Source organism: Megalobrama amblycephala, linkage group LG2, assembly GCF_018812025.1.
Source record: "Megalobrama amblycephala isolate DHTTF-2021 linkage group LG2, ASM1881202v1, whole genome shotgun sequence".
Lineage (NCBI taxonomy): Eukaryota > Metazoa > Chordata > Actinopteri > Cypriniformes > Xenocyprididae > Megalobrama > Megalobrama amblycephala.
This window is the reverse complement of record NC_063045.1, coordinates 24,199,510-24,220,865: the sequence shown is the minus strand read 5'-3', so window position 1 is coordinate 24,220,865 and position 21,356 is coordinate 24,199,510. Positions and strand designations below refer to the sequence as shown.

The following is a 21,356-nucleotide window of genomic DNA, read 5'->3' as shown; positions in this document are numbered from 1 at the left end:
TTAAGAGCTTAATAATGTTTTTTTTTTTTTTTTGTGAAATGTGCCTTGCACAGAGGGAACATGTTGGCAGACCTTGACTGATCTCTCTGATCGTTGCCAATGTTTGACGTGCTTAATCGGCCAGTTATTTCTTTGAAATCTCAGAGTGGGTTTTGGATTTATACTTGCCTGTGTGTTCATGTCAGTCGGAGGCTTTTAGTGCCTGTAGTTGTTCATGCTTAATTTGTAATTGTATTGTGGTGTTGTCTTTCCTGGTCCTGGAAAACCCCAGCACGAAACATTTTAATTTGGATATTTCCCCAAGTATACTCCAGTTGTGAAGTGAATGCACAGCTTTTTAAATTATACTTTGATAGCGTGCACTCGACACACTAGAGTGCACTAGAAAGCTGGGTGATAAAATGATAATCGTAATTATCGCTATATAATTTTCTTCGATAAAACGTTAACAAGAGTTTGATAATTGTTCAATATAATGTTTATGTGCCAAAAGCGGAATGAAACAGCACTGCTCGTTTGAACCACGCTTACTATAGTATAGCAGATGCGTTTACTCGCTGAACAGTCTCGGGCCTTGAGAAGCGTTTGATTTCAATGAAGAACACAAATGTCTCGGTGATTTAAGCTAGTTTAAAGGCAGGTGAAACAGCACTGACAAACAGGAGAAACACTGTGCGCAGCAATATAGTCCGAAGGCTTTTCAATCTACAAATTGCCATCACTTAGCCTACCCTGGATTTACTGTAGTAACACTAACTTCACCATGGTATTGTGGCAGAAATGTGGGATATTCATATTGAATTTTATTATATTATTAATGTAGACATGTTAAATGTATTAAAGGAGTAATGGAATATATTTACAGTATTTTTTGTGATTAAGCTATAGCATTTGTATAGCATTTATACTAAATGCATTTAGGCTAATGTTTTTCATATAAATACCACAGAATCCATATACTTATATTTCACCATGGTACTGAAGTGCTATGTGTGTGTTTTTTTAACTGTGGTTATCATGATCTAAATGTATGCTACTATATAAGACCAGTGAATTTTAATAAAACTCAAACAGTCAGAATATTTACATTTTACCATATAAAATGAGTTTTTACCTTGGTATAATTTTGTTGCAATATCTTACACACAGCACAAGGAAGCTTGACTTCGAATGGTAAATTGAATTTAACACTTAAATGCATACCCTTGGGTCTTTATCGACCCCTGACATCATTCACTACCCTCCTCCTCCTTCATTTTTTAAAGTTAGACATCAACCTTCTTAGAATTTCTCAATCAATTCATTATAAACAATCATAAAATTATAAAAGAATGCCTGTTTTCCCATTCATTTTTTTTTTTTTTTTTTTGTAAAAATTGTATAGGGTCGCTAACGACCCGAGGTGTGTATAAGTGTACGTATAATTTTTTCTGCACAACAATAATTTAATCTTTGATGATGGAATAAGTGCAATTCACCTTTATTCCACAAGGTGGAAATGTCTGATACACAATGCTGAAGTGACATTTCATTCAGATAGAAAATGAGAGAATAGGAAGTATCATTAGTAAAATGTGAAATGGCTCAGCAATTTACTACAGAGCAAGTACTGAACGCAATCAAATATGACTCACCTGATGGATCTGGTGAAGCTGTCAGCGATCAAAATATTGATTTTGAAGATGTTGAAAATGATATAGTTTTTTGAGATCGCGAATCGGCTTATATTCGCGATCTCAAACCTATTCTCAAAACTATCATTTGCTGAATGTACTGGGAAATGAGCTCTGACGAAGACAGTGATGATGGCATAAAACATCTGCTCAAACAGAGCCCTTCCAAGCTCCAAAGGTAACAAAATATGCTTTATTTTATTCTTCTGTAATTGTTAGGTAGGGATCCATTCGTGTTAGATATAGATTCGGGTCACTAAAGACCTGAATATGTAAGAATGACTGGCGAAACATTCATGCATTTAAGGGTTAAATAAGACAAGTAAACAGTAATAAGAACAAATAAATCACTAACAGCACAAATAAATACAATAGAATAAAGATACAAATGAAATAAACTGCTTTATTTTTCTGGTAGGTCTAACAGTAGTAGCCTAGCCCTAGCATTATTGAGGTAAGAAACTGAATAAAGAAACAAAGTAATCAAATTTAAAAAAAAAAAAAAAAAAAAATTGGATAATCTTCATTGTAAAAATTAAATACGAATCTGCGGGAATGAGTAGAATTAAGTAGGAATGCGCAATCTCGCGCTGAAATTCAGCCCCGGTCACACCAGCACAATTTAACTGGAGTGAATGAGACTACTGAATGAGAGGAGGCTGGTGCATGTCAACTTGCCGTCGGAGAGAAGAGCAAGAAGCTGGTATCGGTGTATCGATACTGCAGCAAGGAGTGTTGGTATTGTTTCAGATATTTCAGTATCGATACATATCGAAATATCAATATTTTTGACAACACTACTATCTTAACAATAATTTTTGAAGGTAACTATCATTCCTTCTATAGTATTTCTACTGAGTTCTAAGGTTTTTTTTACCATCACTGTAGCACAAATGTGCACACATCAAATATACACATTTGTATCTGTATTTACGCCCTTGCTAAAAGTTTGTTTCTGGCCTTAGATCTACAACCCTGGAGTTAGTTGGTGACAAACAGAATTGAGCATTCACTTTTGAGCTTTTTCTCTCCCGCTGGCGTAAAATGAGTTTTGACATGCTGCTCGTGGTGGATGGTGTTTTGACAAATTCCTACCAATCAGGTGATTTAATGCTGGAATGAATTTGTGAAGCACATTTGTCCTCCTGCCTGCAGCATTTATGACTCAGTGAACAGAATTGAAAACGCCTGAGGTGAGCAGCGGCAGTATCTGCGTCTGACTCGCACTCTTGTGCTGGCTAGTGCTGTTTTCTAATGCTGCACTGTGCTGGATTGTGTTTGGGGTACAGTTACGGCCACTGCCATGACAAACACATTTTTCACAGTTATGAAAAAATACACTCAGTCATTGTGCCGTTTCAGGGTTGCTGCAGATTTCTTTGCTCTTGTGCTTTAATCGGTGCTGTTGACCTTTTACTTATGGATCAAAGCCAGTACAGGTTTGTCCAGTTTCTGTTTGTGTGGACTGTGTTTTAGATAGTGAGAGTTGGATAAAGCCCAAATTCTTTTGCATATTCAGAACATACGGGATTTTTTTTTATCTGTGTGTGTCTGCAAGAGAGTGAGATCTCAGTGTTGCTGACACAGTCATTCAGAGCTCCTGTTCTCTGCTTCTGTGGGCGTGGCTGTGGGTCGTTGCCCGCTGGAATGAGGCCAGCTATCTGGGTCAGTTTTATTAACTCTCTGTGTGATCAGTCACTTTCACACTCTCTTTCATTTGTACACTCATTAGTGCTCAAAGCCCCTTAACAGAGAAGAACATGATGGATTTTAATATTTCTTGAAGAGAATGCCACACTGTCACGACATTGGGGTGTTGTGGGTGTTAAAAAGATCCAAGTCTTCATGACATTCTGATCTGTAGATTTGGCTTTGTTCTCTCCTTTTTAAGTAAATTTTGACCAAAAAAAAAAAAAAAAACACTATTTGGGGTCATTTTTAAGCTCCTAGCCAGTGCCAGCATTTTTGATCATGTTCACAAAACTTTCATGGCCCTCAGAATATTTTGTTGTCTGAATATGGAAACAGTCAATGTGAAACGCATGAAAGTTTTATTTAAAAAAAAAAAAAAAAAAAATCTGAAGAAAAATGTCAAAGACTTTGTCCTGATCAGATTCAGAATGACGATCAAGATGTGAATTAATGGAGATTGAGTCCATCAACACCCCCAAAGCTTACACAGTCCATTACCTCTTTGTGGGTTTCGGCATTTCATTCAGTAACATTAGGAAGTTTTGATTTATATGCCGTTGAATGTTTGATGATTGTGTTAGCTTACTTGTGCATAAACAACTTCTGTTCGCTCCTGGTTTACGCAGATCATCTTTTTCTTTACTTGTTTTTGGATCCGGAGATGCTGTACTATTTCAGAAGATGCGTAACCCCCATCATATAATGGTGAAAACACAGATTGCCATTAAAACTCATGAATGGCAGGGAAGCGTTGTCATAAATGACAGAAAATCAATCAATAGCGTGTAAAGAGTTAATGTCAATAGCACAAACTCTACAGGATGAGTTTAATAGTACTTAGGGTATGAAGGTGTGATCACATTAGCAGATTTTTGGTTAATTGTGGGCAAAAAAGGTCTTTGATCTATTTTTAATAATCGTGTACAGGGCTCTACGCAAACATTTCTCTTTAGGAGCACTTGTGCTCCTAATAAAAAAAAAATTAGGAACACATTCAAAAATTTAGGAGCATTTTCTGATCAATAACAGACATTAATTTTCCCATTAACTTTTTTTTTTCTAATCTGATTAAATGTATCATAGGCCACGTACACACTGCAGCTAAATTCGGTTGTCAGTTCACCTTTTAGTGCTTAATCGCGTTCTGTACACACACAGTTCAGTAAAATACGGGAGTGACAACCGCATTCTACAACCGTATTTACTCCCGAAAAATACAGGTAGTGACAACCGCATTTACAGAAATTCTATGCAGTGTGTACGGAACCGAACTGAACAACTAGTTGTTAATGACGTTTACGTGCACCGGTAACGTGTGTCTCTCGTGTATGCGCGGCGAATCACAGGGAAAGCACAAGCCTATCCAAATGCTTTATGCTGAAAATCGCGATTCATGTCTGCTCACTTTAATAACTCCATAAACCCATTCGCTTTTTGAGACGAGCTTAAACTACAAGCCCAAAAACGCTTATAGTGAGTGACCATGGCAACACAGAAAGAGCGCGCGCTGTGTGAAACAGGCTGTACAAACATAAACAAAACACGACGCCTCCGTCGACTGTGTTAGTGTGTTTAAATTGCTGAAAATATAACGACTGTTTTGTCACTTTAATATTACTTTGGTCACGATAACGAATACCAAACATGAGAGACGCCAGAATGTCGCTATGGTTTCCAAGATGTCAATCATTGCATTTTCGAGAGTGAGTTGTGTTCCGTACACACATGTAACGATAATTTAGGGGATTCACTCCCGCATTTAAATGCGGTTGTCACTCCTGAAACTTACAGTGTGTACGTGGCCATATTTTGTCAATTTCCTAAATTAAAATAGAATATTTGTTTTTAAAATCTTAAACAATAGTTAGAACAGTCAGTTAGAACAATAAGACCCAAACAGACTGTTACCTATCAAAAGAAATAAAAAAATCCATCTTTGCACTGCAGAAGTGGCACAGAAGCTCCATCTGAAGTGGTATTATTTAGACACATTTACAAACACTGCTTAATGCATCTCATTGGTAAATAATGTTGTACGAATGTTTTTAAATATTTTTTTGAATTTAGAAATATGTAAAAAAAAAAAAAAAAAAAAAAGTCTGATATTTTAAGTAAAAACAGTCTATATAAAGTGTAAATATGAAAATAGTTCTGGTGTGGCTTTGTTTGAAACTGTTTTCATGAAATGGAGCAAAAACAGACATCATTGTGTTTAATGTTAAATCACTTAATATCAACTTGTTTATTGGAGTTCAGTAAGATCAATAAGTATCACATATGCAATCATGCCAATACTCAGAGAAACAGTGATATTACATATTAGGCTTGCTGCGATCGGTGTTACCAGTGTTCATCCGCAACACCGGTTACATTACTTGCCCACCGTGACCGCGGCACCGCCCCCCACTGTTGTTTTGATTTTTTTAAAGTGATCAAAATAATTTAGTTTAGTTAGAGAACAGATACAGTTAAAAACTAAATGTGTCTGCTTAAATCAGTGAGCCGGACAAGTTAATTTTACCTCGATTACGATTAATGAACGATTTTTTTGTTTGTTTGTTTGTTTGTTTGTTTGTTTTGTTGTTGTTTTGTACTGTAGGTTTGTACTGTAAATATGCTTGACTATTAAAGGTGGGATATTTTTTCCCTATTGAAAGAGTGATCTGACATAACAGCTCACTTTCAGCAGTTATTTTATCTATGGTTCATAACATTTCTTGCAGAATTCTGCTTGTTGTAAATCAAATACAGATAAATTGGCACAGTACCAGTACGTAATGAGAGCAATTGCGTGTGTGAATTAGTCATAAGGTCTCTCTATTAATTGTGAAGCTGTGGGTTGTAAATAGTTACTTCAAAAGTAGAAAAATATATGCTATAATATTTTACACGGTAGCTCAATATAATAATACACATCTGATTGTCTAAATCGCTTGAATGTCCAAAGTGGCAAACACATACAACTGACAAAGTTTCGTGAAGACGCAAGGCTCACTGTTCGCGCACCATCTCTGTGTGTTGACTCGGCGTTCACGTGCGCGTTGACTGGACGGGCGGAGTCATGTGGCTACACACGCGGTAGTATGTTTTTAAGTGGGAAGTATTAACAGGATTAAAAAAACAAAATAACTGACATGGGAAAATTACTTTGGTTAGAGGTTCTGAACTTCGGTTTCGATTACTTTTCTATTATTCATCTAGCCCTACTTTAACCCTTTGTGAAATCTGCATGAGGAAATCATTCTCTCTCAAGCAAAACACCAGATTGTGTAGATTTCTATTGACATGACTGGATTTCGCCCATGAAATGATAAATGTGACCCACGTAAAGGAATGTATTCAAATCTCTAACTGCAGTGTTGCTTAGTAGCGTTTTTTAAAGCAAGCGTTTACTGTTACATAATGTGGCATGAGATTTCATGTCTATGAAGCAACTGCTGTAAACCTTTCCAAATGTTTGTGTAACAGGAAATTGTAATTTGTAACTCTTGTTTTTTTGTTTTGTTTTTTCCTTTTTATGCCTCTTACTTGCGCTGTTAAAAATGTATTTTACTCCTCAAAAATCTATTTGTAATGACGAATATAATAATGTTTGCTGGACTATTTTACAGCAAAAGTGACAACAGAAATGAAAGCACACATACACACTGATTAAAGCATCCCTCTGGGATTTACTGTACTCTTACCACTTATTACTTAATAAACAAAGATGAACTTTGAGCTACATCTCTCTTCAAATCAGATGAGAGATTTTGCCAGTTTTCTGACATCTCTTGAGAGAACTGCTAGATCTTGTTTCAGTCCATTAGCATTAGTGTGTTGGCATAAAACAGCAGATATGTCCATATTGAAGAGAACCAACTTCCTGTGCCCAGTTTAATAGTCAATATGTAACCAATAAAGAAAGAATTGCATGAGAAACAGTCATGTGATATCAGTGGCGTATGTAAATATGATCGGCATGAGGTTGGATGTCACTCGGAGCTCATTAACAGAGCAGTGGTACTGTGAGTTTATTTTGAGCTGGTAGTGATATGGGGTGCGGCACCAACTTGCATGTGAAGGGCATGTTGGGAGGCTTGTTACAGGACCAGCATGTGATGCAATTCAATATTTAATCAGAGCTCTAGAGGAATCAGACACGCACAAGCATCTTCGTTCGCTTCTCATGACAAAAACAACACACACAAACAATGATTGAAAAATAATTTATACAAATACACTGCCATTGAAAAGTTTGGGGTTGGTAAGATTTTTGTTTTAATGTTTTTTTTTTTTAAAGAAGTCTCTTATGCTCACAAATGCTGCATTTATTTAATAAAAATACAGTAAAAACAGTAATAATGTGAAATTATTTAAAAGTACTGTTTTAAATTTTAATGTATTTTAAAATGCAATTTATTCCTGTGATCAAAGCTGGATTTTCAGCATAATTACTCCAGTATCACATGATCCTTCAGAAGTCATTCTAATATGATGATTTGATGCTCAAGAAACATTTATGCTGACAGTTGTGCTGCTCTATATTTTTATGGAAATAATGGTAGATTTTTTTCAAGCTGCTTTGATGAATGGAAAGTTAAAAAGAACAGCATTTATTTAATATAGAATTCTTTTGTAAAATTATAAATGCCTTTAATTGCACCCGTGTTGAATAACAGTATCAATTTCTTTCTTTCAAAAATAAAAATCATACCTATCCCAAACTTCTGAATGGTAGTGTAAATTAAAAGCTTAATTAAGCTGTAAATTTCCTGGATTTTTCCCCCTACTGGTTATCCTCTGTTGAGGAGACCAGGAAATGGAGGCTTATTAAAAACATTAACCGAATTATACACTGGTTCTCAGTTTATCTGCAAGGATGGTTCCTTCCTGATTAGGTGGTTGATGTCAGTATTAATAAGAAATGAGAGAATGTGTAGTACACTGAAGAGAAAGGAAATAAAGACCTATAGTCTGTATATTGATACCTCTGGTTTGTTTAATAAGCACTCAGATAGGAGCAATCGGATGCTGTATCTGCGCTAATATCAAACTAGTTTAGCCTCAACACTGTTTGTGTTTTAGATTGTCATGAACTACATTATATGCCACATTGTGCATTTCTTTCATTCTCCAGGTGAAGGTGAACATTCTCGGTGATGTGATCGATCAGGGTTCCACCAACCTGCATATCGACCCGGCCGGCTTCAGCCCCCACGCTGCCATCTACTCCATGAGACCCGATGTGCGCTGCATCATCCACATACGCACACCGGCCACTGCTGCCGTAAGTATCCGCCCAGTTACACCAGCTTCAGCTTCATATGCACTATCATCAAACAAAACAGTTTATTTCAAAGAAATATGTCGCTTGTATTGAAATTATGCCTGTTAATTTTAAATGCCATGACTTGCATTAATTTCTTCTGTTATGTCAGGTGTCGTCTATGAAGTGCGGCCTGCTACCCATCTCTCAAGAGTCTCTGATCCTGGGAGACATTGCCTACTACAACTACCAAGGCAGTCTGGATGAGCCGGAGGAGCGCATAGAGCTCCAGAAAGCCCTCGGACCGTCAGCAAAGGTAAATTCAGTACCCAGTGACAGTTGCATGATGAAAGTGAGTATGTAAGTGAAAAATGCAGTACGTTTTTTAAATGTGCAAGATATTTTCCCCAAGATGTATATGTGTGTGTTGCAGGTGTTGGTTTTAAGGAATCATGGGGTTGTAGCTCTCGGGGAGACCATTGAAGAGGCCTTTCACTACATTTACAACGCTCAGTTTGCCTGTGAAATTCAGGTAAAATGCTCATGATGCTGGGTAATGCTTTTTTAAAATGGTTTTGGGTATTGTTTTTATAACATACACAAATTCACATGGCTAACAGAATGTCAGGGGCTCTTTGACCAAATGTTGATAGCTGTAGTCCACAGGGATATATTTAAAGTTTGATATGTAGTACATCCATCTTTACCTGCACACATACTGTACTCTTACAGCATGTCCTAACCAGATCAATATGAGCAGTATCACACGAGTAGCCATGCGAGATGACTTTCTATCAGCCTGTGGCCTCGTGCCTAGGGCCGAATTGCAGCTGTGCTAATATAGCTGTGCTGAGCCCCTTTAGGGGCTCCATACTAATCTGCTAAATGTGACTATAAAGATATTAAAATATAAACATTAACATCATGATTTATTGCAACGCTTCTTTGAAACATTGTGCTTTGTGAAAAGCACTAAACAAATACATTTTACTTGACACTGAAAAGTCACCATTAAGCACACTAAATGTTAAACTGCGCTCCCTTTCTGCAGAATGATCCAGAACTGCCATAAGATGTCTGACATCATTCTGTCTCTCTAGGTGAATGCGTTCTCATGCGCTGGAGGAGTGGAGAACCTGATCGTGTTGGATCTGGAGAAGTTTAAACCTCGTACACAGGGGGTGGCAGAAGCCGGGGTCAACATGGGATCTCAGCACAAGTGGAGGCTGGGAGAGCTGGAGTTCGAGTCGCTCATGAGAATGCTGGACAATCTGGTATGTTTGTGTGAGACTCAAGTACAGAGTTCTCCAAACTCGGTTCTGGAGGGCCACTGTCCTGCAGAGTTTAGCCCCAACCAGCTCCAACACACCTGCTTTAAAGTTTTTTGTATGCCAAGTGAGACCTTGATTAGCTGGCTCAGGTGTGTTTAATTGGGGTTGGAGCTAAACTCTGCAGGACAGTGACCCTCCAGGACTGAGTTTGGAGACCCCTGCTCAAGTACATTTACAATGAGCTCAGTGCCAATCATCTCCCAGTGTGATACAGAGACAGGATTTGAACTCTGCTTTGGATCAAGTGCCAAGTGTGAAAATAGTCAAAAGCATCTGCTAAATGACTACTTACTACTAGTCCAACTGTGTTTGAGAGGAATAATTACAGCGGAGAGACTGGAAAATCACTTCTTTTAGCCCTTTTCTTTCCCCACTCCCCTTCCTCTCCTATTAGGCAGACAAAAGGAGACCAATGCAAAGAGAGAGACAAACTGGAGTTGAAAAGCACTCTTGCCACAACTCTTTTCTCTTCTTTCTGTCCATGTCTTTCTCCAGCTGTGCAGACTGCACTGTTTTTTTCTCTCTGTCCGTGTGAAATAGGGAAGAATGCAGGCATGTGGAAAGTCTGTTTTCTCAGCCGAGGCAAAGTATGGAGTGATGTGGAAGATGATAATGATATGGTGTGTCGCTCAGTCAGCCGCCATTACCCACTTCCAGTGAAGTGATATGTTTTTCCTGCTTATGCTGGAGAGTTTCAGGATATGGTTACAGAATGCGCCTGATGTACCTTAAAGACTGTGTCTTTTGTAGTTGACTTTTTATGCACCTTCTGCAAAGTCATTTTTCAAGCAGTGGCTCATTTTATAAACCTATTCAAAGTGTTGACTTCTTCATTAGGCTCATTGATAAAAGGCCTCCGAGTCATTGAAGGCAATTAAATGATTTAATAGGTCTCATCCTTATATCATTCATTATATTTATTTTGAATTATTGTTATATTTTTACTTTCAGGGTTACAGGACAGGCTACACGTACCGGCACCCCATCGTGCGGGAGAAGCCGCGACACAAGAGCGACGTGGAGATACCGGCAACAGTGACTGCATTCATGTTTGATGACGACGACACTCCACGTTTCCCTCTGAAGTTGCTGCAGCAGCGACAGCAGAGGGAGAAAACACGCTGGCTCAATTCACCCAACTGCTACATGAAGGTGAACGTGTCGGACGGGGCTAGCGAGGACAACGGACGCACCAAGACCATGGTGAGACTCAGTTCATCTCTGTTATTGTGCTCTGAGATTTGTGCATTCCTGTTTTTGAAAGCCTTGCATTCAGGTAAATCTTTCTCATCAGAAAGTTCTCTGGTGGATTTTGTGGAAGAGCAAGAATGTAGTTATTTCCTGGGTATACCTGATGGTCTAGCTGCAGACGAAACTCATATTTCTGTCATTGTCACAGATAAACTTTTAAAGCCTCATAACTTCTGTCAGTTGACTGGAGGATGCCACTGTCTTCAAGGCTGAAGCCAAATGAACACAGTTCCTTACTGACCTCTAGTGGTCGAGGCTTTAGCATTACAACTTTGGCTGTATTTTCACCAAGAGCAAAATGTCAGCTGGAGCTAAATAGTCTAGATTTTCATAGCAAAAAATTGTGCTTGAAAGAAATTTGCTTGCAACTCTTCAAAACTGCTGTCCCTACTAGACTTCATGCCAATTCGGAATGACTGCAGAGGGCATTATCTTTCTAACAAAGTCTGAATTTATTTCTTGAATTCTGTACTAAATTCATTTCTTTTACACAATCTCTGCAGTGGATGAAGTCAGATGATGGTGGTAACACCAGCGGGACTCCAATCCGCATTGAAGATCCCAACCAGTTTGTTCCTCTGAACACAAACCCCAGTGAAGTTCTGCAAAAGAGAAATAAGGTGAGTTGTGTGTGTGATCAGATGGTGTATCATTGATGCAGAAGTTGTCATAGTTAGGCAAACTTCCATAGTGGGGGTTGAAAACTGCAACAATTTTTGTGTTCCAGTTTTCCCCAATAGCAAACATACAAAAAAAATTGATTCTGTGACTTTTTATGAAGAAAAAAAATATTGCGAGATTATGTTGGTCAGACCATCAGTCACCATCAGTCCCTCAGCTTATATAAGAAACACAAACATAGCAGTGCTAACTGGCTTTAATGTCAAGGTAATATAACACAAGTTTATGCTAGAAATCTACATTAACAATTTAAAAAAATAAAAAGAGGTGTTTTGCAAAATGTACAATGTTAATAAATGGAAACACATCAGACTCTTATTCACCATTTCATCACGGAGTCGTCACTGGGTCTTAAACCGCTTTCCTGTGATCTTTTCAGATTCGCGAACAGAACCGGTTTGATATGATGACAGCAGGACCGCAATCACAGCGGCTTGCAGGGATTGTGGTGGAAAGACCGCCGGTGAGTGTCAGAAAGCATTTTAAATAAACCATGTGTGAATCCTGAACAGTCAAGTAAGGGTTGCACAGACATCCGCGTCACTAGGTGGCGCCAGATCCTCTCAGAGACTGTTGAACAGTGTGAGTGGTGATGCATCACAGTTATGCTGGTGAAATTAGCAACAGTATTTGGGGAAAAGGTCTTACATTTTAAAGCAGGGTCTTATGAAGCTCTGTTTTTCTCTTTAAGGGACAATCGCCAGTTAAGGTAAAATCCCAGGGTGTTTTGTTTTGTTGGAAAAATCGCAATTTTCAGTTTTGAAATGTCTGCATGAGTCACTGTTATATTTGTAGTTTTGGACTTGCAATGTTCCTACTTCATTTTTTGTTTTTTAATATTAGAGGATTTGTGACACTTTTTTTTTCTTTTTTTTCAATCCACAATGATTAACATGCCTGTTGGTCTGTGTGTTTGAGTCGTTTTTGTCGTCGTCATGACTCATTTCATAACCAAGTTGCAATTCTGGTGTCTTATTTTGTGTTCTCTGCTCTGCCCACGCACATGCGTGCAGCCATACATGGGCGATGATGAGGAACAGACGGGCCCTCTTCCTCCAAACCCCTTCAGCGAGCTGAGCGAGAAAGAGCTGGACAACTACCAGAAGAGAGTAGAACGACAGCACCACGGATTAGATGGTAAAACATGCTCACGACCCCCTCACACCTCCACTTTATGCTACTGTTCAAAAGGTTGTAGTTAGTAACCCAGTAAGTTTTTCATTTTGTTTTTGTTTGTTTTTTTTAAAAGAGATTAACACTTATTATTCAGCAAAGATGCATTAAATTGATCGAGAGGGACCGTAAAGACTTTTATAATATAAAAATATTAGGGGTGTAATGATTTACTCGTTTTCTCGATGCATCGATTAAAAAACCTGAAGATGCATATGCATCGATCTTGAAACATGTTTTTTGAATCGTGAATCGTTAATTTCGGTCGATAATCAATGTAAAATGCTAAAAATCAGATTAATCGCGATTCTATGGACACTTTCATGGACACATTTTTGAGAAGCCCGCATTTGAGCTGTCCTCAGGACGGCCACTGTTATTCACATGAGCAGATGACAGCTCTCTATTGAGACAGCAATAGTCCTGAGTCAAACCGCTCAAGCCATTTATAAAGCTGCCAAGTCTTTGCGTGGTCACTACTGTTGAAATAAAACGATTTCATTGCATGGAAAGTCACCATTATTTTATATAAGATAAAATACTGAAGTTTTACGGAAGTGGGTCATACCATTGACATTAACTAAGCAGTTGAAGTAAAACCCCGCTTATTCAGGGGCGCGCATTTATTGCATGGACGGAGCAAACACATAATGTAAGTGTCTAAATGCAGCATATGCACAGTTTCAATGAATGATAAATTAAATTTAACTTTTGTTGTTAAACTGAATGTATGAAGGAAACTGCTGAAATAACTACAACATTAACAACACTGAAATAAGAGCGCAAGGTTTATCTATCAGTCAGATGCGCATTAAAGTTGTTCGTTACTATAGCAACAGTAGAAACTCAGCGCGTTTTCTTTCAGAATCATCATAAAACAGCAATATGCTCCGTATAAAGAGAACAAAGAGGGCTTTTATAACTATTCCGTGAAGAAAAGTTAGTTTAGGATTATTTGGGAAAGTGCATGATATTCTAGGGTAGTCTCTCCATGTAAGCATTAGTTTGTTTAATGTACCTGGAACACTTTAATAAGGTTGTGTAGCCATTAACACTGTCCTGCACTATAGTTAATATGAACATGAATTAACAATACTTTTAAAGCCTTTTTAAAATGTTGGCTTATGTAAATTTCTACAAATGCCAATTTTTAGGCTATTAAAATAAAGTTATGTAGCATCATTTAAGAACTAACATGAACTTACATAAACAATGGACAAAAGTTTTTTTTTTTTTTTGTCCTTACTCTCTGACCTCCTGAAGGCCGCTGTGTAATTCGCACCCTGACTAAGACACGTTGGGGTAAACATTTCAATGACCCTAATGAATGCATGTAAAAACGTCTAATCGAATTACATCGAATTTTAATGTGAATCGTCTCGAATCAAATCGTTCTGAATTTGCCAAAATTTGCAAAAATTTTGCAAAGACACCTATGAATCGTGAATCGAATCGATTTGCTGTCTACCCAAAGATTCACAGCCCTAAAAAATAAATAAAAAGAAGACTTGGTTAATGATAAAGAATTCATCTTTGCATCACTGGAATAAATGACATTTTACAATATATTGAAACAGAAAACTGTTAAAGTGTAATAATATTTCATACGTTGTATTTTTTGGTGAACATAAGAGACTTCTATCAAAAACGTTAAAAAATCTTGCCAAGCTCAAAACTGGTGCAAATGAATATAGACTGCTGAGATGCATGAAACCTCTTTTATTTTAAGAGCACCTCACTTCCTGTTCCCATGTCACTTTTATATGACCCAGTCAATACTAATGTTGTAACTTGGTGCCCCTTATTGCTAGAAATCAATACAGTGTGACTTGCACAGAACTAACATGAAGAATACATACAGCCAAGATGTCTGTCCTGAGAGTGTCTTACAGCTGTGACAATGTCCTTGCATGCTAACCTGTCTACTTCTCTAACTGTCTCCCTGCCTGTCTATCTGTTCACTAACCAACTCACTCCTGCAGATGAAGAGCAGCTCACGTCAGACGATGCTTCCACACTCTCTCAGTCAGTGTCCCAAACTCAGTCTCCTCAAAACACTCCAGCTAAAGAAGGTATAATGTCCTGAAAGAGCCAGCTGTCTGTCTCACTGAACTACAACTGTCAGTTTTTGTGAGAATATCACATCAATATTAGCACCAAATGTTTACCAGGGTAGCTGATAACAAGAAAACACAGGCGGTGAGATTGTAACATGCAGGTCATGTGTAATTTAATAGTGCTTTCATGCTGTTTGTGAATCGTACTGCAGTGCACATCAGTGTTGGTATTGTTAAGTAAAACTAAAACCATGAAAATGGCTATTTTCAGTCATTTTTAATAGTTGATGCTGAAATAAAATTAAATACAAATATTATATGAAAAAAAACTTGTGTATGTAACTGAAATAAACAAGTTTAAGTTGAAGTACTAGAATTAATGAAGAAGTATAAAAATAAAGAATAAAATGAAGTATAAAAATAAATTAAAGCTAAATAGGAATATTTAAAAAGTGAACAAAAAATGACAAATGCACTTAACAAAATTACAGAAAAATGAACACTGGTCCACCTGAATCATAGTCGTAGAAATCAGCTGTCCTGTTTGTTTTAAATCTATTTGCAACATGTTAAAATGGATGTTGCAAAACATTCTGGCAGGATGTTGCAGGACTTTACCTTGCTCTTCTGTGATGTTGCCTTTATATAAAACAAGCAATACCTGTTTCCTATTATAGAAGAGTGCAATTAAGTCAGCTGCAAGAAGTAGAGACCATTGCATAAACTGAAGATAAAGTCTTACATAAATGAAAGAAATGCTGATATGCGTTCATACACAGTGAGGATAAAGTGTCTCTTGGGTGGAGAAACAGGATGCGTTTGCCCTAGTCTCTCTGAACCAGTTGCATCAAAATTGCTGGGTTCCTAATTTACATGACCGCATTACATGACCGGTGATAAACAATTGAGGACGCTTTCAACATGTTTTTCTGTAGTGTAGGTCACACTCATGCCAGGACGTTTTGCCACAGAGCTTCTAGCAATGATGCAACATTTAACTTCTGTAACCTTAGGTATTATTCATTTAGATGTGAATCTGATGGTCAAAAAGCTTTTTATTAAATATTCATACAACTTTTTATAAATATGCAGTAATCAACTGTCATTCCGTCTAACTCTGTTCAAAGCAGTGAGTTAGTGATTTTTGTTTTACCATGTAGGGGTGTCAATACGATTATTTATTATAAATGTATAATTTTAACTAATTTATAAATAATATTAATAAAAAAGTACAAGAAATAATCGCAAGCATTTATTCTAAACTATATGTGTATGGTTTTCCAGCAACATTATTTATTAAACAATTTAAAAATCTATAATTTTTTTTTTTTTATAATAATAATTAGTTTAGAATTTGTTAATAATGCAATAAATAATGTCCACCACCATGAGCACTTCTGGCAAATAAAATAATTCATTAGCACAGCTGTTCTGTTTGTTGCCAAGCAACATTTTAACTTAAATGTAATAATTCTATTATGATATTATTTCTTCTAATTAATTTAATATTCAAATTTATTAATAATTAAATAACCACCACCACACAAATCTTCCAGCAAATAAAATAAATTTAATTAGCACCCCTGTTTCCTTTTTTATTTATTTTTTTAAGTAACATTGTAACTGAAAGAATTTAATTAATTTGTTATTATTTAAAAAAAAAAAAAAAAAAAATCTAATAATTAAATTTATTAATAATACAATACCAGTTCTTCTGGCAAATAATTCATTAGCACAACTTTTGGCTATTTATGGCTGCCAAGCAACAATTTAACTTAATTTAATTTATATTAGTTATTATTTTTCTAATAATTAGTTCAATGTATTAATACAATAAAAAGTAACCACCACAAACAATTCTTTTGGCAAAAAAAATAAAATTAATTAGCACAGCTATTTATGGTTGCCAAGTGTTGATTATGTGTGTTCTTCCAGAGAACCACACCGGCGTGATGCTGAACGGTAAAGATGACCACGGCGACGAGGATGAGCTCATCAAGCGTGTGAGCCAGCTGACCACCAGCGTGGAAAGCGTAGAGATCAACGTGCGCTCGGGAGAGAAGATCGAAGAGGCTCTGACACCCGAGAGCTCTCCCTCTAAATCGCCCAACAAGAAGAAGAAAAAGTTCAGAACCCCGTCCTTCCTGAAGAAGAACAAAAAGAAAGAGAAAGTGGAAGCCTAGAGGAGAGAGAGGATCCATGCCCACTTTGTCTGTCTTTCTGTTTGTCGTTGTATGTTTTTAAGTTTGTTTTTGTTAAGGTTATGTATGACAAAAACATGGCACATTTTTTGGGGAGTCGGTGAATAGATGGAGTAACATCCGTGCCATGTTCACGTGATCATAAGATGAGTTTTATACAGGAAGAGAAGCGAGGGAAACTCCTGGGAAACTGGCTCCTCTCACCTGATAGACTGAAAATGTTTCTGTACACAGTTTCCTGATGATTTTATCTCATTGATGAGCCCATACTGCATTATTTTTTCACATTGTATGTTTATTAGATTATCATACAGACCTTTTATGAGCCCCTTTTCTATCCGCCACATCATCTCTCAAGGTGTCAGTTCTGCTCGTTTCTCCAGCTGTAGGTGAACGGTAGGCGTAATTGGTTACACTACACAGGAGACGCTAAAGAATCACACTGGAAACCGTTCTGGGGTTATTTTAACAGGGTTTGTTTTATTTTGTTTCTCTCAGCTGTGATTGTCGAAGAAATGGGTGTGAAATTGAACAGCACGTGTGACGATCCTGTGTAGAGCCGCTCCAGTCTCCTCTCCGTACTGTTCTTTGCCAAACGAAAAGGTTTAAAAGCATAAAAAGCAGAGCAATCACGTTTTAGTGAACTGTAATCTTGGTAATTTTGGTTTCGTGAACATCCACTCTTTATCTCTAATGAAATAATTTAGCTTTTTTTTAATTGAAACAATTTAGGTTTTAGTCATTCAGTTTTGTACTCGTTTCTATACTTTAACAACGAAAAAAACAAAGTCTTGAAGCATGTTTTGCTAGCCTGAATTTATATGGCTGATAATGTAGCGGTGCCTGACTTCTCAGTCGTGTAATAGCTCAGATTACTAAACACATGTAACGAAAATATATGAAAACTGGAGTGATGTTAAAGATATATAAATATATAATATTTTTGTGCTGCACTTTTTAATGTGGTATACATAACAAAATGTGTCTATGGATGAACTTGGCAGTCGAAGGAGATCAAGAGTGAAAGAGGCGCGATACGAAAACATAAGAAACATGTTTTAGCATCTTGAAAAAGGGTGGAGAAGGGAAACTCGTTAACATATAAGAAACAATATATATTTGTAAACTGTATTTTTGAAAAAATGTCTCTGTCCCAAAGCAAAGTAGAGGCCTAATGGCTCTCACGGGTCTACCGTGGGTTCAAATCTGTTTAGTATGATTGATTCCCATCACGTTAGACATTTAAGGTTCATTCTGGGCCTTTATAGCGCTCTGGATGGCAACATCATTCATTATGACACCTTATGACAGTCATCACCATCACCATCCAACAGGCTTAGAAGTCTCCAAAGCATCAGTGTTACTATGGTTACCTGGGAAACGGCATTGTACAGTGTGGGGTTTTTTTTTTTTTTTTTTTTTTTTTTTTTTTTTCTGTCTGAAACTGGATTGATTTACTCATCTTCCCTCCGCCAGATGTAAGCCGTGAGTTCAGAGGTTGCTTGTTTCACCAGTTTTGAAGCGCCATGCCCCATGAGACACCACTCTGTGGACAGAATGTACTGAGTTTCACCAATCTGTTATGCTCAAGATTAGCAGTTTGACCTCAGTTTGAACTCCGTTAGGCCCGAATGTGGTCGTCATGCATCCCGTGGGGGGAGGCGGAACCACTGAGAAAGAGAGATGTATATCCCAGTGGGCAATGTGAAGTACTGGCTTGGGCACGGAGAGAGAGAAACAGACACTTCTAAGCTGTGTAAATAGCATGTGGTTTTGAACGCGGGCCAGACGTGGATTAAAACACATTTAAAGATGCATCGGGTGTGAGTTTAGAGCGACAACTGGGGAGATTAACTCATTTTATTGCTTTAAATTTTCTTGCCGTTTTCCTTATTTTGGTTTTGGCTCTTTTTGCTTCAGTTTCCATAGTGCACTGCGGTTTTTGCTTTCAGGAAGTGCAGTTCATACCCTACAAGCGTTAACTGGAATGTGCATCACATTCTCGCTTTATTTTACTTTTTGTTGCTTTTTTTTTTTTTCCTTTTACCCCTTCTGACCATTTTGCACCTTGTTTTACTAAAGCCTCTCTGTTGTAGTCTCTGGTTCAGAGGGCCTGTTTGCTTTGGCATGCGAGTTTGAGCCAAGCCTCTGTGACCTGTGAAATCATATATAAATGGTTATCTAACGGAATTGCTTCTAGATGTATTACTAATCAGTGTAAATTCACAAATAAACTATTTTAAGAAGCAAACACTGCACTCAAAGTCTGTGGGGGACAGAACCATGCTACATTTCACTCCATATTTTTAACATTTATGCATTTGTTTACATCATTCATTGCATTTCTCAGTTCTTCATATGCAACCATTTCACAGTTATGAAATGCAAATGTTAACGTCTAACTAAATGGGAACATTTGACTTCAAAGGTTAGTTTACCTAAAAAAAAAAATCATTTACTTGCTCCTCATGCTGTTAAAAAAAACAGATTTTGTTCTGTGGGACATGAAATGAGAGATTTTGAAGATGTTCACACTGCTCATTTCAATTATTTTGTGTTTTCTTTTTTTGTGGGGGGCTAATGAATCACACTCAAAATATGAGTGTTTTGAAGCAAGGAGTGTTTGTAAACCCTCTAGTGTTCTTCTTTTTAAAATGTTTTGACATTTTAAAAATCGCTACTACTTCAGAATGGTACGAAACTCAATGACTTCTATGGCAGTTACTGTGTGACCACAAAAAAACAAAACAAAACTTGATTCGAAAAAGTTAATGTTTGTCATGCATGTTGTTTGCGGTCGAAAATGACCCCCATTGGAAATGAATGGGAAATATGCAAAATACAGAAAATGTCTTGTGTGTACAATCTACAAAGCATCCACGCTGCAGAAAAAGAAGTGCACAGCAATGAAGCCGTGACACTTTAAAATATCAAGAGTGCAAAATAGACACATTCCACCCACCCCCTGCTCCTCATAGACACACATATACTGAAAATAAAAAAGTTTAATAAATAAATTGTTTTGACCACAAACAACACAAGTGTGACCCCCAAATGAACAATACCAGAGGGTTTACCATCAGGGGCCATTCAGACCAAATGTGTTTTTGCATTTTAAAACACAAGATGCAGGGCATGAAAAAATGAAATGGAAAGAAAAAACAAAGCAAGGTCTAGAGACATGTTTTTTTTTAAAGGTTGAACTCATTTTAACTGGAGTGCTGTATTTTTAGAATGGTGTGTAAAACACAAGATACTGCAAAATACACAAATGCAGTGATCAAACACGTCTGTCTAGTCCAGGGGTTTCCAAAGTCGGTCCTAGAGAGACACTGTCCTGCATAGTTTAGCTCCAACTCCAATTAAACACCTGAAGTAGCTAATCATGGTCTAATTAGGCATACTAGAAAGTTCCAGGCAGGTGTGTTGAGGTAAGTTGGAACTAAACTCTGCACAGTCGCCCTCCACGAGACCCCTGTGTAGTGCGTGTTTTACTAATAGAAAAACAACAGAAAAACTGCAGTAACAGTATCACTGTTAATTACCGGTCTTCTAAATATATACAATAGCTTTCGGATGTCATATCCATGCATTTTCAGAAATGGACCATCAAGGTTGATGTCAAGTTTGATGTCGTAGTTCTCGTGCGTCTTACAGCCAATCGCTGCAAATTAGCCTATGTTGTTTGAGAGTGATGATATGTTATGCATGCTGTTGTTTAGCACTTAAAAACGTATAGATTGACCTCTCGGTTTGTAAAAACATCCAAAAAAGTGTAGATATGCATAGAATGGAATTAGGGGCTCATTTTGTGTTCCACACAGTCTTGAGTTTACGGCATGAGGGTGAATAAACGATGACGAGATGTTCCTTCTTGAGAAACGTGGTTTCACCAAGATGTGTAAACAAACAGGATGTGCACCAAATTATCACTGTGCTTTTCTCACTTTCAGTTCTGGGATCTCTGACACAGCGAAACATGTTCCTAAAAGTCTCGTGTATGTGGTACAAAACCACATTCTCATGTAATAATGAGCCCTCGCTATCCC

General features: G+C 37.3%; 1 protein-coding gene across 8 annotated transcripts in view; it reads left to right on the top strand.

Annotated features, from left to right (window-relative positions):
- add3a (adducin 3 (gamma) a) overlaps window positions 1–20,089 on the top strand; it is a 116,804-nt gene extending 96,715 nt beyond the window's left edge. For 5 of the 8 annotated variants that reach the window (XM_048167407.1, XM_048167421.1, XM_048167415.1 and 2 more), the window contains 11 exons: window positions 8,485–8,634; window positions 8,786–8,929; window positions 9,047–9,145; window positions 9,714–9,887; window positions 10,896–11,147; window positions 11,699–11,815; window positions 12,256–12,339; window positions 12,568–12,585; window positions 12,890–13,013; window positions 15,032–15,121; window positions 17,042–20,089. In XM_048167407.1, coding sequence (XP_048023364.1) covers window positions 8,485–8,634; window positions 8,786–8,929; window positions 9,047–9,145; window positions 9,714–9,887; window positions 10,896–11,147; window positions 11,699–11,815; window positions 12,256–12,339; window positions 12,568–12,585; window positions 12,890–13,013; window positions 15,032–15,121; window positions 17,042–17,289 — 1,500 coding nt within the window. In that variant the 3' untranslated portion in view covers window positions 17,290–20,089. The remainder of the gene's footprint in view (window positions 1–8,484; window positions 8,635–8,785; window positions 8,930–9,046; window positions 9,146–9,713; window positions 9,888–10,895; window positions 11,148–11,698; window positions 11,816–12,255; window positions 12,340–12,567; window positions 12,586–12,889; window positions 13,014–15,031; window positions 15,122–17,041) is intronic. The other 3 variants (XM_048167441.1, XM_048167432.1, XM_048167450.1) reach the window with 3 other exon arrangements.
- Window positions 20,090–21,356: the final 1,267 nt, after the last annotated feature.